Source organism: Eschrichtius robustus, chromosome 16 (genome assembly GCF_028021215.1).
Source record: "Eschrichtius robustus isolate mEscRob2 chromosome 16, mEscRob2.pri, whole genome shotgun sequence".
Classification (NCBI taxonomy): domain Eukaryota; kingdom Metazoa; phylum Chordata; class Mammalia; order Artiodactyla; family Eschrichtiidae; genus Eschrichtius; species Eschrichtius robustus.
This window is the reverse complement of record NC_090839.1, coordinates 3,731,391-3,748,224: the sequence shown is the minus strand read 5'-3', so window position 1 is coordinate 3,748,224 and position 16,834 is coordinate 3,731,391. Positions and strand designations below refer to the sequence as shown.

The following is a 16,834-nucleotide window of genomic DNA, read 5'->3' as shown; positions in this document are numbered from 1 at the left end:
CCTGTGTCCCCTGCATTGTCAGGCAGATTCTCAACCACTGCGCCACCAGGGAAGCCCTGTTCGTGGGTTTATCTCTGGGCTTTCTATCCTGTTCCATTGATCTATATTTCTGTTTCTGTGCCAGTACCATACTGACTTGATTACTGTAGCTTTGTAGTATAGTATGAAGTCAGGGAACCTGATTCTTCCAGCTCCATTTTTCTTTCTCAAGATTGCTTTGGCTATTCGGGGTCTTTTGTGTTTCCATACAAATTGTGAAATTTTTTGTTCTAGTTCTGTGAAAAATGCCAGTGGTAGTTTGATAGGGATTGCATTGAATCTGTAGATTGCTTTGGGTAGTAGAGTCATTTTCACAATGTTGATTCTTCCAATCCAAGAACATGGTATATCTCTCCATCTATTTGTATCATCTTTAATTTCTTTCATCAGCGTCCTATAATTTTCTGCATACAGGTCTTTTGTCTCCTTAGGTAGGTTTATTCCTAGATATTTTATTCTTTTTGTTGCAATGGTAAATGGGAGTGTTTTCTTAAGATTTTTCATCATTAGTGTATAGGAATGCAAGAGATTTCTGTGCATTAATTTTGTATCCTGCTACTTTACCAAATTCATTGATTAGCTCTAGTAGTTTTCTGGTAGCATCTTTAGAATTCTCTACGTATAGTATCATGTCATCTGCAAACAGTGACAGCTTTACTTCTTCTTTTCCGATTTGGATTCCTTTTATTTCTTTTTCTTCTCTGATTGCTGTGCCTAAAACTTCCAAAACTCTGTTGAATAATAGTGGTGAGAGTGGGCAACCTTGTCTTGTTCCTGATCTTAGTGGGAATGGTTTCAGTTTTTCACCATTGAGGGCGATGTTGGCTGTGGGTTTGTCATATATGGCCTTTATTATGTTGAGGAAAGTTCCCTCTATGCCTACTTTCTGGAGGGTTTTTATCATAAATGGGTGTTGAATTTTGTCAAGAGCTTTCTCTGCATCTATCGAGATGATCATACGGCTTTTCTCCTTCAGTTTGTTAATATGGTGTATCACGTTGTTTGATTTGCAAATATTGACGAGTCCTTGCATTCCTGGGATAAACCCCACTTGATCATAGTGTATGATCCTTTTAATGTGCTGTTGGATTCTGTTTGCTAGTATTTTGTTGAGGATTTTTGCATCTGTGTTCATCAGTGATATTGGCCTGTAGTTTTCTTTCTTTGTGACATCTTTGTCTGGTTTTGGTATCAGAGTGATGGTGGCCTCATAGAATGAGTTTGGGAATGTTCCTCCTGCTATATTTTGGAAGAGTTTGAGAAGGATAGGTGTTAGCTCTTCTCTAAATGTTTGATAGAATTTGCCTGTGAAGCCATCTGGTCCTGGGCTTTTGTTTGTTGGAAGATTTTTAATCACAGTTTCAATTTCAATGCTTGTGATTGATCTGTTCATATTTTCTATTTCTTCCTGGTTCAGTCTCAGAAGGTTGTGCTTTTCTAAGAATTTGTCCATTTCTTCCAGGTTGTCCATTTTATTGGCATATAGTTGCTTGCAGTAATCTCTCATGATCCTTTGTATTTCTGCAGTGTCAGTTGTTACATCTCCTTTTTCATTTCTAGTTCTATTGATTTGAGTCTTCTCCCTTTTTTTCTTGACAAGACTGGCTAATAGTTTATCAATTTTGTTTATCTTCTCAAAGAACCAGCTTTTAGTTTTATTGATCTTTGCTATCGTTTCCTTCATTTCTTTTTCATTTATTTCTGATCTGACCTTTATGATTTCTTTCCTTCTGCTAACTTTGGGGTTTTTTTATTCTTCTTTCTCTAATTGATTTAGGTGTAAGGTTAGGTTGTTTATTTGAGATGTTTCTTGTTTCTTAAGGTAGGACTGTATTGCTATAAACTTCCCTCTTAGAACTGCTTTTGCTGCATCCCATAGGTTTTGGGTCATCGTGTTTTCATTGTCATTTGTTTCTAGGTATTTTTTGATTTCCTCTTTTATTTCTTCAGTGGTCTCTTGGTTATTAAGTAGTGTGTTGTTTAGCCTCCATGTGTTTATATTTCTTACAGATTTTTTCTTGTAATCGATGTCTAGTCTCATAGCGTTGTGGTCAGAAAAGATACTTGATATGATTTCAATTTTCTTAAATTTACCGAGGCTTGATTTGTGACCCGAGATATGCTCTATCCTGGAGAATGTTCCATGAGCACTTGAGAAGAATGTGTATTCTGTTGTTTTTGGATGGAATGTCCTATAAATATCAATTAAGTCCATCTTGTTTAATGTATCATTTAAAGTTTGTGTTTCCTTATTTATTTTCATTTTGGATGATCTGTCCATTGGTGAAAGTGGGGTGTTAAAGTCCCCTACTATGATTGTGTTACTGTCGATTTCCCCTTTTATGGCTGTTAACATTTGCCTTATGTATTGAGGTGCTCCTATGTTGGGTGCATAAATATTTACAATTGTTATATCTTCTTCTTGGATTGATGCCTTCATCATTATGTAGTGTCCTTCTTTGTCTCTTGTAATAGTCTTTGTTTTAAAGTCTGTTTTGTCTGATATGAGAATTGCTACTCCAGCTTTCTTTTGATTTCCATCTGCATGGAATAGCTTTTTCCATCCCCTCACTTTCAGTCTGTATGTGTCCCTAGGTCTGAAGTGGGTGTCTTGTAGACAGCATATATACGGGTCTTGTTTTTGTATCTATTCAGCCAGTCTATGTCTTTTGTTTGGAGCATTTAATCCATTTACATTTAAGGTAATTATTGATATGTATGTTCCTATTACCATTTTCTTAATTGTTTTGGGTTTATTATTGTAGGTCTTTTCCTTCTTTTGTGTTTCCTGCCTAGAGAAGTTCCTTTAGCATTTGTTGTAAAGCTGGTTTGGTGGTGCTGAATTCTCTTAGCTTTTGCTTGTCTGTAAATGTTTTAATTTCTCTGTCAAATCTGAATGAGATCCTTGCTGGGTAGAGTAATCTTGGTTGTAGGTTTTTCTTCTTCATCACCTTAAATATGTCGTGCCACTCCCTTCTGGCTTGCAGAGTTTCTGCTGAAAGATTAGCTGTTAACCTTATGGGGATTCCCTTATGTGTTATTTGTTGTTTTTCCCTTGCTGCTTTTAATATTTGTTCTTTGTATTTAATTTTTGATAGTTTGATTAATATGTGTCTTGGCGTGTTTCTCCTTGGATTTATCCTGTATGGGACTCTCTGTGCTTCCTGGACTTGATTAACTATTCCCTTTCCCATATTAGGGAAGTTTTCAACTATAATCTCTTCAAATATTTTCTCAGTCCCTTTCTTTTTCTCTTCTAAGGTTTTACTTTTAATTGACTTACTATTTTTGGCCTATGCATTGATTTTTATTGGCTTTGGCCAATCAAGAACTCCATAGAGTATTGAGGAAGACTGGTCTAAAGATAAATGAAAGCCTTGCGCTTGGAAAGACAGTATTGTTTTTGACAAGCACGCCCCTGGGGAGAAGGTAGTTTTGTATTGGGCCAGCTCTGAGTCAGATCCAATGCAGACAGCCTTGCAGTGGGGACTTCAGGGAACCAGCGACAGGTCAAATGATGACAGCTCTTTGGGAATGAAGCCTGTTCCCCTCCCTCCAGTGGCTGCCGGGTCCCTGGTTTTCAGCAGAAAACAGACTGCTTCAAGGCTGCTGCCAAGCTGGAGAAAGGGCCAGGGGAGAAAGGGACAGAGTAAAACATTCTTCCTGAGATTCCTCCAGTTTTCCTTGAATAAAGATTCCCTGTGTTGCTGCAACCCTTTGGTTAATTTACAGAGTTCTGAAAAAGTTGACTCTGATGATTTTGCAGTTTTCTTGTTGCTTTTATAGAGAGAATTTTCCACCATCTTCGCTGCTGTCACTCCACAAAGGTCTTTCTTTTTAAACAATTATTTTGATATAAGAAAGCTATGTTGATGATTAAAAATGAAATACAGAAAACCAAAATTAATAAGTAAAATCCATTCCTGGCATCTCTATGCTGATTTATAAGATTATAAATACTTACAAAATTAGATGCCAACACATACACAGATAATATTTATATATAAAACGTACATACTTTCCTACAAGTTGCTTTTCTTAGCAACATATCATGTCTGTCATTTTGTCCCTCAGTAATGTATATACCACTGTTTTTAGGCTCATGATAGGTTCACGATATTCAGATGATACAGATGTGGCATAATTTAACACATGCTGTCTTGTCGTATTTCGGCTGTGTTTAATTTCTTTCTTTCGTAAACGAGGCTGCGTGAACACCCTCTTATGTGTGTTTTGTGTGCTTGTCCCATTTGTTTTGGGAGCAGACTCTTGGAAGTGGGATTTCTGGCCCCAAAGGTAGGATCACAAGTGTGTTTGGGGGCCTTTGGGGGAGAGGGTGGCTTGTTCCCATCGTCAGGACAGGAAGGTCTCCTGGCCTCTGTTTCTCAGTGTCACATCCTGCTCTGGATCCCCTGCTCGTTTAGATTAATTCCATCAGTTGTGTAGAAGTGCCACTCAACTTCATGAAGAGCCCTCACTTTAAGCTATTTGTCTGGAGGTTTCCCTTTTTGACTTTTAAGTAGCCAAACCTGTTAACCTCCTGATAGCTTGGGGAAGACCGTCAGCCCAGACGTTTTCATCGTGGCCCTACTGGGTGCCATGTTGTGCTCTTAGGGCCTGGATGAATAAGCAGAGGAGAATTACTTGCTCTTAGCACAGAGATTTCCTGTGGAGTGAATTCTCATTACAACTAGAAATCTCTGATGAAAGGATCTTTCTCTCATTTAAGAACAAATATGCTTAAAGTTTGTAATGACAAGTATGCTGAGACATTTGCAGTAGGCTTAAAGACATTCTTTATCAAAAGCTAAAAAGATGAACCCACATTCAGTGTAGTTTCATGGTTAGCATATTACAGTTGTCTAAAAATGGCAATCCTTCTCGCCACCTATCAGACCTTTGACATTCACGAAGTATTTGTCCTGAGACCTTTGAGACTCCCTCAGTTCATAAATGCCAGTTTAGCTTTCAATTTCCCCTAGACCATGCAGTAAAGATCAACAGAAAAATGCATGTGACTGCCTTACGCTTTCATGATTCTATAAATACAGGACTCTAGCCATGTATAAAGCTATTAAAACAAAATCGGGCTGGAGTCCTGGCTGAAATGGCTTTGGGGGTCATTATTTTTCTCTTTGTCTCTAATAAGACACACAGCAAACAAGTTCATATTAGAAACTCAAGCCTCAGTCAAGTCCAATTTTTTATATCTTACTATATCCCAGACTTCTGTTAAACTATCACCTTACTAGACTTATTTCTTGCTTTGTATTCCTGTACCCCACAGTAGGAATGGGCTTTCTTTGGGGAGCCATTATACTTAAGGAATAAAGTTTACCTGTGGGGTTGACCTCATCGGATGATGGTCTGAGCCCCCGGCATGTAAACCCATGCCCTAGTAAAAGCGCAAAACCACATGCCGCAAAACTGCAGTCTCCGTTGTGCTCCGGAGTTCCCTGCCCGTTATCAGCACGTGCGCTTGCCGGGGGGCAGGTAAGGACTCTGTTCTTCATGCAGCTCCATGTCGTTTCCTTTTCTGCCTGTGAATGCAGCCAGCCCCCTTTTCTGCTCTTCAGTACGTTTAAACGTCGTTCCTTAAGACCTTACGTGCACACCGATGTCACTCTGCTGCTTCTGGACGTGCGTAGAACTAAACGTCAATGTCAATGTGAACCAGGCTCACTCAACCGTGTTCCTTGATAACCTGCTGCGTCAACACTGTTCCAGGACCCAGGAGAACAGACTGTTGTCGAACTTAAAAGCTAGTGGAGGAGATGGAGGATAAACTAGTGAACAAGAAAGAGACCACATAGGGGAGGAGTTCATCGGGTGGGTGATGGTGATGGGAGGACCCATCGGGCCTCTTTGAGGGCAGGGCTAAAGGCCAGCGGCGTGGTTCAGGAGGTGGCCGGCCCTGGAGGGTCCAGGCGGAGCAGGGGGGTCGGCATGGGAAAGACATGGTGCAGAGACCCTGAGTTGGGATCTTCCAGGAATGAAAGAGGACCCACATGGCCACGGGGTCACAGGCAGCGGGCAGAGGTGGGTGACAGGGGGATGGGGGGACGGACCACCATGGGTAAAGTAACTGTAATTTATGATCTGCACTCGGGCACTTCTGAAAGAAAAAGTGGTGCTATTAGTAATCGCTCTGGGGCAAAGGGTGTCGATCGGGACTGTCTCTGGAGACCCCGGATGCATGAACGATCCCCCATCCATGGAAGGCATGGTTGTGTGTGGGCCCTTCGTGAAGGGAGGTGCGTTGCCCACCGTTCGCCGGAGGGCGTCACAGCTGCCAGATGTGCCCCCATGGCTCTGGTCCAGGTTCTTTCCTGCAGGACGGTGGGAGGTTCTGGCTACACTGGCAGCCAGCGCCTCCCTGACACCTGCTTTCCCATGGCCCTTTCTCTTAGGAACGCTGCCGAGGAAATGCAAGAAGGAGCTCCTGGCAGTGAAACTGAGGAACCGGCCCAGCAAGCAGGAACTGGAAGACCGCAATATCTTCCCCAGGAGGACGGCTGAAGAGAGGCAGGAGATCCGGCAGCAGATTGAGATGAAACTCTCCAAGTAAGTTGTGCGTGGACACAGTGGGGGCTGGTCCCGGCCCTGCAGCCCGACCCCTCGGGTGTCCCACCTTCCCCACACTGCGCTGTCCCGGCTCCAAACGCAGTGCCCGGCGCGGGGTTTCCCAGCCTCGCCACTGTCGACGCTCAGGGCCGGATGGCTGTTCACCGCGGGGGCCATCGGGGCCCTGCCGGGTGCTTGGCAGCCTCTGCAGGCTGCACGCCCCTGTGACAGCCGACACTGTCCCCAGACATTGCCCGATGCCCCCTGGGGGCCACTCTTCCCTGTGGAGACGCACCGGTTATAGAAGCCAAGCAAGGCCTGTGGTGTGGACAAGCTCCGGGGGGCTGCCGGTGCTGCTGGTCTGTGGCGCCCCCCCCGCCCTCTGGAGGAGCGAGGGCCGGAAGCAGGGGCTCCCGAGCTCGGGGCTCCTGATGTCTGGGTGACTCTGATGGGGCCGTCCTGTGCGCGGTAGGACGTTTAGCAGCATTCCTGGCCTCTACCCTGGAGATGCTCACGGCCCCTCGCCCTGCCCCCCACGGTGACAACCAAAAGTGTCTCCAGTTACTGCCAAGTGTCCCCTGGGGGATGGAGCCATCCCCCAGTCGAGGACCCCTGATCTGAAGGTCGCCCTGGACTTCTTCTCCAGGTGGTCTTTCCTCTGCCCGAGGCTCAGGGCTCCTCGTTTCGGGTGGACGGGCCCTTGTTTCTGTGCTCTGCCGGGGAGCTTGGGCCCCCGTGTTCCCACCCTCCAAAATCCTTTGAGTTTTTTCAGAGTGGAGGGCAATGAGTGTGAGTGGTTGAAGCCCGGTGTCCAGATGCTGTGATTCTGTGGGCCTCAGTTTTCTTACCTATAAAATGGGGATGATACCAGCTGCGGGATCACGGTGGAGGAGGGGCGGGCTCAGCGTGGCGCCCATTTCTGCAGGCAGCGGGGGTCCCCAGCTGGGGTCCTGAGGGCTTGGAATCACATAGCCCCGGTTTGAATCCCTGCTCTGTGCTGACGTGCTGGGGGACCTTGGACCAGCGGCCTCACCTCCCCAGGTCTTGGTTTCCTCGTCTATAAAGTGGGGTGCTGATGCTCTCAAGGTCATTGTGAATTTGGGGGGAGATCCCGTAAGGAAGGCGTATGGCCGAGCCCTGGCACAAAATAGGTGCTCAGTAAGTCGTTGCTCGCCACGGCTGGTGGGGCCTGGGAGCCCGGTCCTCAGCCCCTCCTCCTGCATCGGCTCTGAACCCAGACCAGGGAGAAGCTTTTTAAAATACAGATTGATGAGCCCCACCCCGACCTGATCAGTCTCTGGGCTGAGAGGGGGATTTTCACGAATTCCCTGATATTAACGGGTTGAGGGGGCCTCTCCAGGTTGGACGTTCTTAGCCTGATTGCAGTGAGATTGTCAACCCACCACGCACGTATCACTCTGTGTCTGGTCATTCAGCAAAGGCTTACTTTACTCAAATGAGGGGCAGGCAGGCGCCGTGGCCGTTGCTAGAGACACAGTTGTGGGTAATGAGGGAGGGAGCTCCCCTGAGCTCCGTGTTCCCGGAGAACATCGTCAGACCTCTTCCTGTGTGGCTGGTACCCACTCTGGGGCTTGGTACAGACCAGATGGGTGCTCAGTAAATGCATGTGGGTGGGAAGGAAGGAGGGGTGGAAACACAGGTGCATCCATCTCACGGCCAAGGGGATATGCTGGCAGATCAAGCTTGGTGTCCTTGTTGCCTATCTCATGGCTGGGATGCACCATCGCAGGAGGCGTGGTTTCCTCTCGTTTCTAATGAGATTGAACTTTTTTTTCAGTGTTTATTAGCGCTCTGTTTTTTTTTCAGTTCCTTTCATGTACATTACCTGCAGTTTTCTTTATCTTAATGATTTGAGGATTTTACTCTGGAAATTGCAGCTTCCAATCTTTTCCAGGTCTGTGAATGACACCTCTTCTCCCTCTTTAGGACGTATTGTCATTTTGTTCATGCTTTCCTTTGATATGCAAAAGTTTTTTATTTTATTTTATTTTTTAAAATAAATTTATTTATTTATTTATTTTTGGCTGTGTTGGGTCTTCGTTTCCGTGCGAGGGCTTTCTCTAGTTGTGCGAGCGGGGGCCACTCTTCATTGCGGTGCGCGGGCCTCTCACTGTCGCGGCCTCTCTTGTTGCGGAGCACAGGCTCCAGACACGCAGGCTCAGTAGTTGTGGCTCACGGGCCCAGTTGCTCCGCGGCATGTGGGATCTTCCCAGACCAGGGCTCGAACCCGTGCCCCCTGCATTGGCAGGCAGATTCTCAACCACTGCGCCACCAGGAAAGCCCCAGTTTTTTTTTAAAGTTGTCAGATTATCGATCATGTACTTCAGGTGTCAGCAGTCTTTTTCTGTGAAGAGTCAGATACTGAGTATTTCTGGCTCTGTGGATCCTACTGTATCTGCTGTGACCACACGACTTTGTCGTCACACTAACGCATGGCCAATGCGTGGTGAGTGAGTGCGGCTGCATGCCAATGCAACTTTATGTACAAACATAAACAGCAGCCCACGGGGCAGTTTCCTGGGCCCTGATATACTTTATGGTCCATATTATTTGTGCCATGTTTTAAAACATCCTTCCCTGCCCGCAAGTCAAAAAAATGATGTTTACACGTATTATTTTTGCAGTTGTCATCTAATTATGCCAAGCGATAATGGTTTTCTATTTGCTAAACAAACCAACTTCTCTTTCAAGATAGAATATTAAGTGAATTAAAGAAAAAAAATAGTAAACATTGTAGTATATGTGATTCAAGGATAACAAAGTGGTCGTGATGGTGCTTGGCTTAAGAGAACTGTGGGGACCCCACTCCTGTCTCCCAGTGCAGACGGGAGGTGGGAAAAGGTGGGGTAGTGGGAAACCTCAAAGGACCCCTAATTAAGTGGTACCCCAAACACAGGCCCTGGACTGTTACTCACGGAATCTATAACTCTTTTTAAACCTTGGACTAGAACATAGTAGCTCCTTGGACGTTTGTCACCATGTTTAAAAACGGAAAATCAACCCCAGAATTAGACACGAAGAGAGCGTGGTTGAGAAGTCACATCCCAGGTGGGCAGACGTAGCCTTCCTGGCCGGCCCAGTTTGTTTCCCCTGCAGAAATGGTTTAATTGGATCCTTTGTCTTTGTTTTGCCTCCTTTCAGAGATTCTTCTGCCATCACTTGCTGAATAATTCAGCCTCTGGTTGCTGTGGCAACGCGCCATTCACTGTATCCTGAAGTGCAGTTGGTGTTTTCGTATTGCGTATTTTTTAAAAATTTCCAGACCCTTACTCTTTTATCTTTCGGGCACTCCTAGGGCTTTTCTGGATGAAGTGGTCACTGTCTCCCCTGACTCTGTGTGCTGGCTCTGGGGATTTGCATGAAGTCGGAGTCAGCTTGGGACTAAAGGAGGAGTAAAGCTCTGTGATCATGGTCATCCCCTTTCTACGTGGGAGCCCAGCTCACCTTTACGGCGTGTGTAAATGAATCGCGGAGTATTACAGACCCACAGCTCCCGTGCCTCACACGGTGGGCATGTTCTAGAAATTACTGTCTTGCTTCAGTTGGGTTGTGTGCACGCCATTTAAGGATGCCCGACAGCTTTCTCTTTTATTATTATTATTATATAAGCTTCAGGTGTCCAGCATTGTAATTCGACATCTGTATACACTACAAAGTGATCAAGTGACAACTTTCCCTTTTAAGTGCAGACCCCGTACAGTATGTTTTGCTTCTTTTCCCTCATTTCTTTTAATCTTTACAGGAACCGATAGAGTACGTGTTATCATCATCTCCATTTTACAGATGAGAAAACTAAGGCTTGATGAGAGAGGTTAAGGAACTTGCCCAGGGTCACACAGCTCAGAGGAGGCGGGCTAGGAGTCAGGTGATGGGTGGTCCCTCAGAACCCCCGGGCCTGGGCGGCAGGGGAAGCAGAGCTCTGGGGGCCTGGCTTATCTAAGTCTCTGCTTTGCGGTTTCTCATACTGGTGTGGCTTCCATCAGGGGACATTCAGGCCTCCAGCCAATGCCCTGGGCTTCTGTGCAAAACACTCCATGCCTGTGTTGGCGGGAGCCGGAGGGGATGCAGATATTCTCCCACCCCACCCCCGGAACAGTGCGGTGAGCGAACAGAGACTCTCGGCCGACCACGGGCTTCGGGGCAACGTAGACAAGTAGGTTCAAATCCCAGGCTTTCCGTCACAGCGGTGTGGGTTTGGGCCAGCACTGCCTTCTCTGAATCTCCCCCTGGTTTGTAAATTCAACACCGTGGCAGCACCTTCCTCCTGGGGCCCCTTTGGAAGGTTCCAGGTTAGTCCCTGGACAAACGGGTGAAAGTGCATCCCTGCAGGAGGCGCTTGGGGGGGGTGGAGCCGCTGCTGTTTGGTCCTGGCTGGACGCACTCAGGCTAGTTGTCACCTGGGCAGGCAGCAGGCCAGGCCAGGGTACTGAGCTGCTGTAGAAGCAGCGCCTGGAGGGCCAAGGTCGTGTTAGCGTGGTTGTTAATGTCAGTACATTGTTCTCCTCCGTGACTGTGGTGTTTTTTGCCCAGCAGGCACCTCCGCGATGCACAAACCTTCTGTTAAGTCTCCCTTGGGGCGTCCTCTGCTGTGGGACCGCATGTGAGAAGCTGATTAACGCTCAGTAGCTCCTCCAGGAGCTGGTAGTTAGCACGTTAACACAGGCGTTAAATGCACGTGCATTAAGTGACCCTCCAGCCGGTCCCTTTGTACGTTTTGTTCTCCCACATCCAGAACAGGCTGCCGCCACTCAGGCCTCCGGGAAACACGAATTCCCAGGAAAAAGTGTTCTGTGCTGCTGCTCCCATGCCCCGTGCTTGCCTTGAAATCTGCGGAATTTTGAGGAGGAGGCTTGACGCTTTTAAGGCTGGAGATGGAGATTGGCATCTTAGAATCAGCACTATGAACCGAGCATCAGCCGTGGTACTTTCTTTCTGCTGAAGGTGTCAGGAAAGCTGGGGCACAGTGCAGGGTCTCAGTTCTGTGGACACAGGGTTTAGAAAATACAGAAACCTTACTTTGTCTGGGCTTAGCAGGAAAAAAATGGCTTAATTTTAATTGCTGCAAAGGAAGCCGCTCCTTTGGGAAGTGTTGAGGCGTCATTGCAGCGGGGCGGGGGGGGGATTGCATGATAACAGATGTTGGTAAATATTTGCTGCTTTTCCTCTTCCCGACCTGCAGTGCCGGGTGGGAGCCCAGCTCCTCCTGGGTGACTTGAATCCTGCCCCACAGGCACCATCTAAGTAGGGACAGAAAAGTGTGGTTATTAATGATGGTCGTTGCTAACATGTATTCAAGTGTCTTCTGTGTACCAGCTTCCTGCTAAGCGTTTCATGCGTATCACCTCCTTGGAGCCTTGCGAGAGCTCTCTGGGGTAGGTGCTATTAACGGTCCTATGTTTCAGATGAGGATAGCTGGCTCAGAACAGTGCAGTCACTTGCCTGTGCTCACACAGCGGCAAATATGGGGTACGGGGGTAATTGGTCACCCGATCCACGCCCGTTCCAGCATCAGAGCGTCCATCCAAATCACCAGGGAGCTTTGTGAAAGCACAGATTCCCAGGCCCCACCCCAAATCACTTGAACAGGAATCTGTATTTTAACAGAGGCCTTCTCCTAAGTGTCACTGCTGCCTTAGGCTGCACTGTGTCCCCTTCCTTGTCACCCTTGGAAGACCATTCTTGGAGGCCTCAGGATCAAAATAAGCTGTACGTCTGTGTAACAGCTGTCTGTTAGTGTCTTAAGGAGAATGCACATTTTGTAGTTAATTGTGTTTCCCTTTTTGCCTTGGCCACCAGGAAGCTCGGAGCCAAGTATGCAGATACCTGTCACAAGTGTGTTGTATCATTTGGATTGTGTGTCTGTGTTTGATCTTCTGTTGTACGGCCTTTGTCTTAATTTCCTAAACTTTTTTTTTTTTTGGAAGGAAGGAGTCTCACATTTATTGATCATACTGTGTTTTAACTCTTTCACCTATGTTACATTTTTTCATGGTTACAAGAAACCTAAGATATAGGCATTACAACAGACTCTTACCATTTGATGATTCAACGTTGGAGGTTTTGCCTATTTGCCAGTAACTCCAAACATGTAGGACTTGAAATTTTTCTAAAGCATTCACATGAAACTGATGCCCACTTGGAGGCCGAGGTCGTGGAGGGAGTGATTGTGAGTGAGACAGGATTATTGGTGAGCATCTCTATTTCAGTTTGAGTTTGCTTTTGTCACCTCTCTTTATGTCTGCTGTAGTTCTCCAGAAGTGCTTCAGTAGTTTCCTTTTTTTTAAATTGAAGTATAGATGATTTACAATATTGCCTTAGTTTCAGGTGTACAATGTAGTGATTCTACATTTTTGAGATTATACTCCCTTATAGGTTATTACAAGATAATGGGTATAATTCCCTGTGCTATACAGTATATCTTTGCTGCTTATCTATTTTATGTATAGTAATTTGTGTCTGTTAATCTCATACCCTGAATTTGTCCCTGCCCCTTTTCCTCTCCCCTCTGGTAACCACAAGTTTGTTTTCTATGTCTGTGAGTCTGTTTCTGTTTTGTATACATATTCATTTGTATTATTTTTTAGATTCATATATACATGATATCATATAGTACTTGTCTTTCTCTGTCTGACTTATTTCACTAAGCATAATATTCTCTAGGTCCATCCATGTTGCTGCAAATGGCAGTTTTTCATTCTTATAGCTGCTGAATATTCCATGTGTGTATGTACATTACCTTAAGCCAGTTGTCTGTTGATGGACACTCAGGTTGTTTCCATGTCTTGGCTATTGTAAGTAGTGCTGCTATGAACACTGGGGTGCATGTATCTTTTCAAAGTAGTGTTTTCGTTTCTTTCGGATTTGTGCCTGTTGGCCATCTGTATGCCTTCTTTGGAGAAATATCTAGTTAGGTCTTCTGCCCATTTTTTCGATTGGATTGTTTGGTTTTTTGCTATTGAATTGTACGAGCTGTTTATAGATTTTGGATATTAACCTCTTGTCAGTCACATCATTTGCAAATATTTTCTCCCATTCGGTAGGTTGTCTTTTTGTTTTATTGATGGTTTCCTTTGCTGTGCAAACGCTTTTAAGTTTAATTAGGTCCCATCTGTTTATTTTTGCATTTATTTCTTTTGCCTTAGGAGATTGATCCAAGAAAATAATGCTACAATTTATGTCAAAGAGTGTTCTGCCTATGTTCTCTCCTAGGAGTTTTATGGTTTCAGGTCTTACATTTAGGTCTTTAAACCATTTTGAGTTTATTTTTGTATGTGGTATGAGGGAATGTTCTAATCTCATTGATGTACATGTGGCTGCCCAGTTTTCCAGCACCACTTACTGAAAAGACTGTCTTTTCTCCATTGTATATCCTTGCCTCCTTTGTCATAGATTAATTGACTGTAGGTGTGTAGGTTTATTTCTGGGTTCTCTATTCTGTTCCATTCATCCATATGTCTGTTTTTCATGCCAGTACCACTCTGTTTGATTACCATAGCTTTGTAGTATAGTCTGAAGTCTGGGAGGGTTGTGCCTCCTGCTTTGTCCTTTTTTCCTCAGGATTGCTTTAATTTGCTCAACTCTTCATTTTATCTCTAGGGGGTATATTTTTCTATACATGATTTCAAACCCATTTCTCAATTTTAACTATAAAAATGTAAGTAAAAATACATATTTTTTTATGGAGGCCCTCTTAGCATGCATGAGATTTTGCCATCTAACATCATGTCAGAAGGGTTTTCCATTCTTCTACATAGGATTCAAATGTTCATTTTTAATAGTGGTCTAGTGTGTTAAGGAGAGGACAGACCTACCAGCTTTGCTGTTCCCTCCCACAATCAACAGACTTTTAGTTTGCTTCAAAATCTTTACTTTTAAAATAAAGCTACATGTAATGCTTATTTTCACACATCAGTGTTTTTTTTTTCTTTTTATGGATTATTTACATGAGCAACATTTCCAGAAATGATAAAAGAGGAGGAGGAAAATGCATTGAATTAGATGATGTCATCATTCAAGAATGAAAACCAGTTGTCAGCAGAACCCAGCAGATCAGTGGGTAACAGGCTGGAATTCGTGGTTCAGGAGGGAGGGAGCAAAATTTCTTAACAAATACATGAAAATAATTCAGCTTCACTAGTAACTACAGACATTAAAAAATTCATAGTAACAAAGAACCTTTCATCCCCAATTAAAATGACAATAAAACTTTAAAATATTATTTTTAAACATTTTAAGCTATATTTTACTAATATAAATACTGATAATGATCTAAGAATATCCCACCCTAGTGAGGTGGTGGTTTCCATGCCATCCCACTGCTGGCAGCCATGCGACTTGAAAACAACTGGACAGGTGAAGAGCCAGGATGACAATTTGCACATTTTAACCGAACACTCTGCTTCTGGGAGTTTATATTCAGGGGTTTAGAAGGAGAAGAAGCATGCTGTGATGGTTAGTTTTAGTCCCAGAGGACTTAGTGTCTGCGGGGGCCCCCTTTAGTGTCTCTGGGGACAGAGGGTCAGGACACAGTGTGACAGCCGAGAATCTCCATCCTCCAGATGTGCTGCAGGTGGGGCAGGTCTGTTTCAGGTCCTGAGGGCGTTACACGCTGCGACGTGGGGACAGTGTTCCTGCAGAAGCTGTCGTTCAGGCTTCGAAGGGGCCAGCGGGGGTGGGCTTGGTCTCAGGGGGCCTTCGTTCTGCTGTGAACTTGTACCCAAACCTGTGCGGATGATAGTTCTCACTTCCACGGAAGTGTCCTTTGGTAAATTTCAGGCAAGTGGAGGGGGGGAGGGCCAGCTTCTGACCCAGGTTTCATGACAACATGAACAGCAGCGAATGGGACAGATTGGCCCTGACCGCAGGCTGGGCACCGGGCTGCTTGTGTCCTTAGCCGGACTGCAGTGCTGGGCAGGAGCGGTCCTCCCTGCTGGGTCCCAGTGTCTGTTGTGGAGCAGCCAGACTGGGGGTTCCAGAGCCCTCGCTCTACCCGCGCCCCGCCCCGGGAGCATCTCATCTTCCGCAAAAGCACAGAGAGCACGTGACGCACTGCGGCTCAACCCACTTCCTGGTACATCGGCACTAACGCGTGAGTAACCTCCGCGTCCTCCGCTGGTCCTTTGCCTGCTTCAGCGTCGCCAGCCCTAGAACCTTCTCTCTGTGCTCCGTGTGGTGTAGGGTCCTGTACACGTGCCTCGGCTTCGGTCCCTAGTAGACCCTCCGATGCCCACGCTGCAGCCTCACCTCGGATGCAGGACGTGACACTCCTAGATCAGGGCCTGGTGCGGCCACCCCCGACTTGTATAATAACAGCTGTTACTGCCGAACCTGAAGTTCTTGCAGATTTTGCCTCTTACCCCTCGGTTTATGCACGGTTGCCGTGACGTAAGAGGGTGTTGTAAATGACTTATGGGGGAGGTCGAGACCGCGGGAGAGCAGGCCTGCTTTGTCTTGCAGCATCGCGTCTCACGCCCTTGCATGTCTCCTGGGGCGCAGAAGCCCCGTCACAAACCTCGGGTCCCTGCAGAGCGCAGGGGCTGGGTGCTGGGGAGCAGAGATGGAAAGACAGGCTCAGAGGTGCATCATGTCTAATAAAATATGTGCAAAATAGACGTATGAATCAGCCATGGAAGCGGAGGGTCTAGGAGGCAGCGATGAATCCGGCAGGAGGGAGGAAGAGTTGGGGTACAGGCATCAGAGAGGGGGTGATGTGGTGCGCGGTCTTGATGGCTTGATGGCTTGATGGCTTGATGGCAGCTGGAGCGCAAGGATGTCCCAGGCAGAGAGCAGCCGCGAGGAAGTCCCGCGGCCTGAACCCGCATCGCCCTCTGGAGAACGTGGTGTGGCTGTGAAGGGCTGGGGCGAGCGGGGGCAGGGGCGAGGCTGCAGGGCTGCAGGGCCAGGTGGTGGGCACCCTCCTAGCTCCTGGTCCGCACGCGGCTGTCTCTGGTCCCTCCCGGAGGGACCTCCCTTGATGTCCCCCATTCTCCATCCCATCATCCCGTTTTCTTCACCGCACTTACTGCTGTCTGAAATTCCCCTTTATTCCTTTCTTCGCCGCTTTGGGGTCTGTCTCCCCGCTAGAACACCGGAATCCTGCCTCTGCTGTTCGCCTGGGGTGCCCCTGACACACTGAGCAGCCACTCCATGAATTGTGCAAACGGTGAACAGAGGCGTCTGGCCTTTCCTGAGAAGCAGTGAGGGTCCCCTG

At 46.3% G+C, this 16,834-nt stretch overlaps 1 protein-coding gene across 1 annotated transcript in view; it reads left to right on the top strand.

Annotated features, from left to right (window-relative positions):
* The window catches only part of PHACTR3 (phosphatase and actin regulator 3), a 200,905-nt gene that overhangs the window by 159,004 nt on the left and 25,067 nt on the right, over nucleotides 1–16,834 (top strand). The window contains exon 8 of the mRNA XM_068523776.1: nucleotides 6,450–6,603. Coding sequence (XP_068379877.1) covers nucleotides 6,450–6,603 — 154 coding nt within the window. The remainder of the gene's footprint in view (nucleotides 1–6,449; nucleotides 6,604–16,834) is intronic.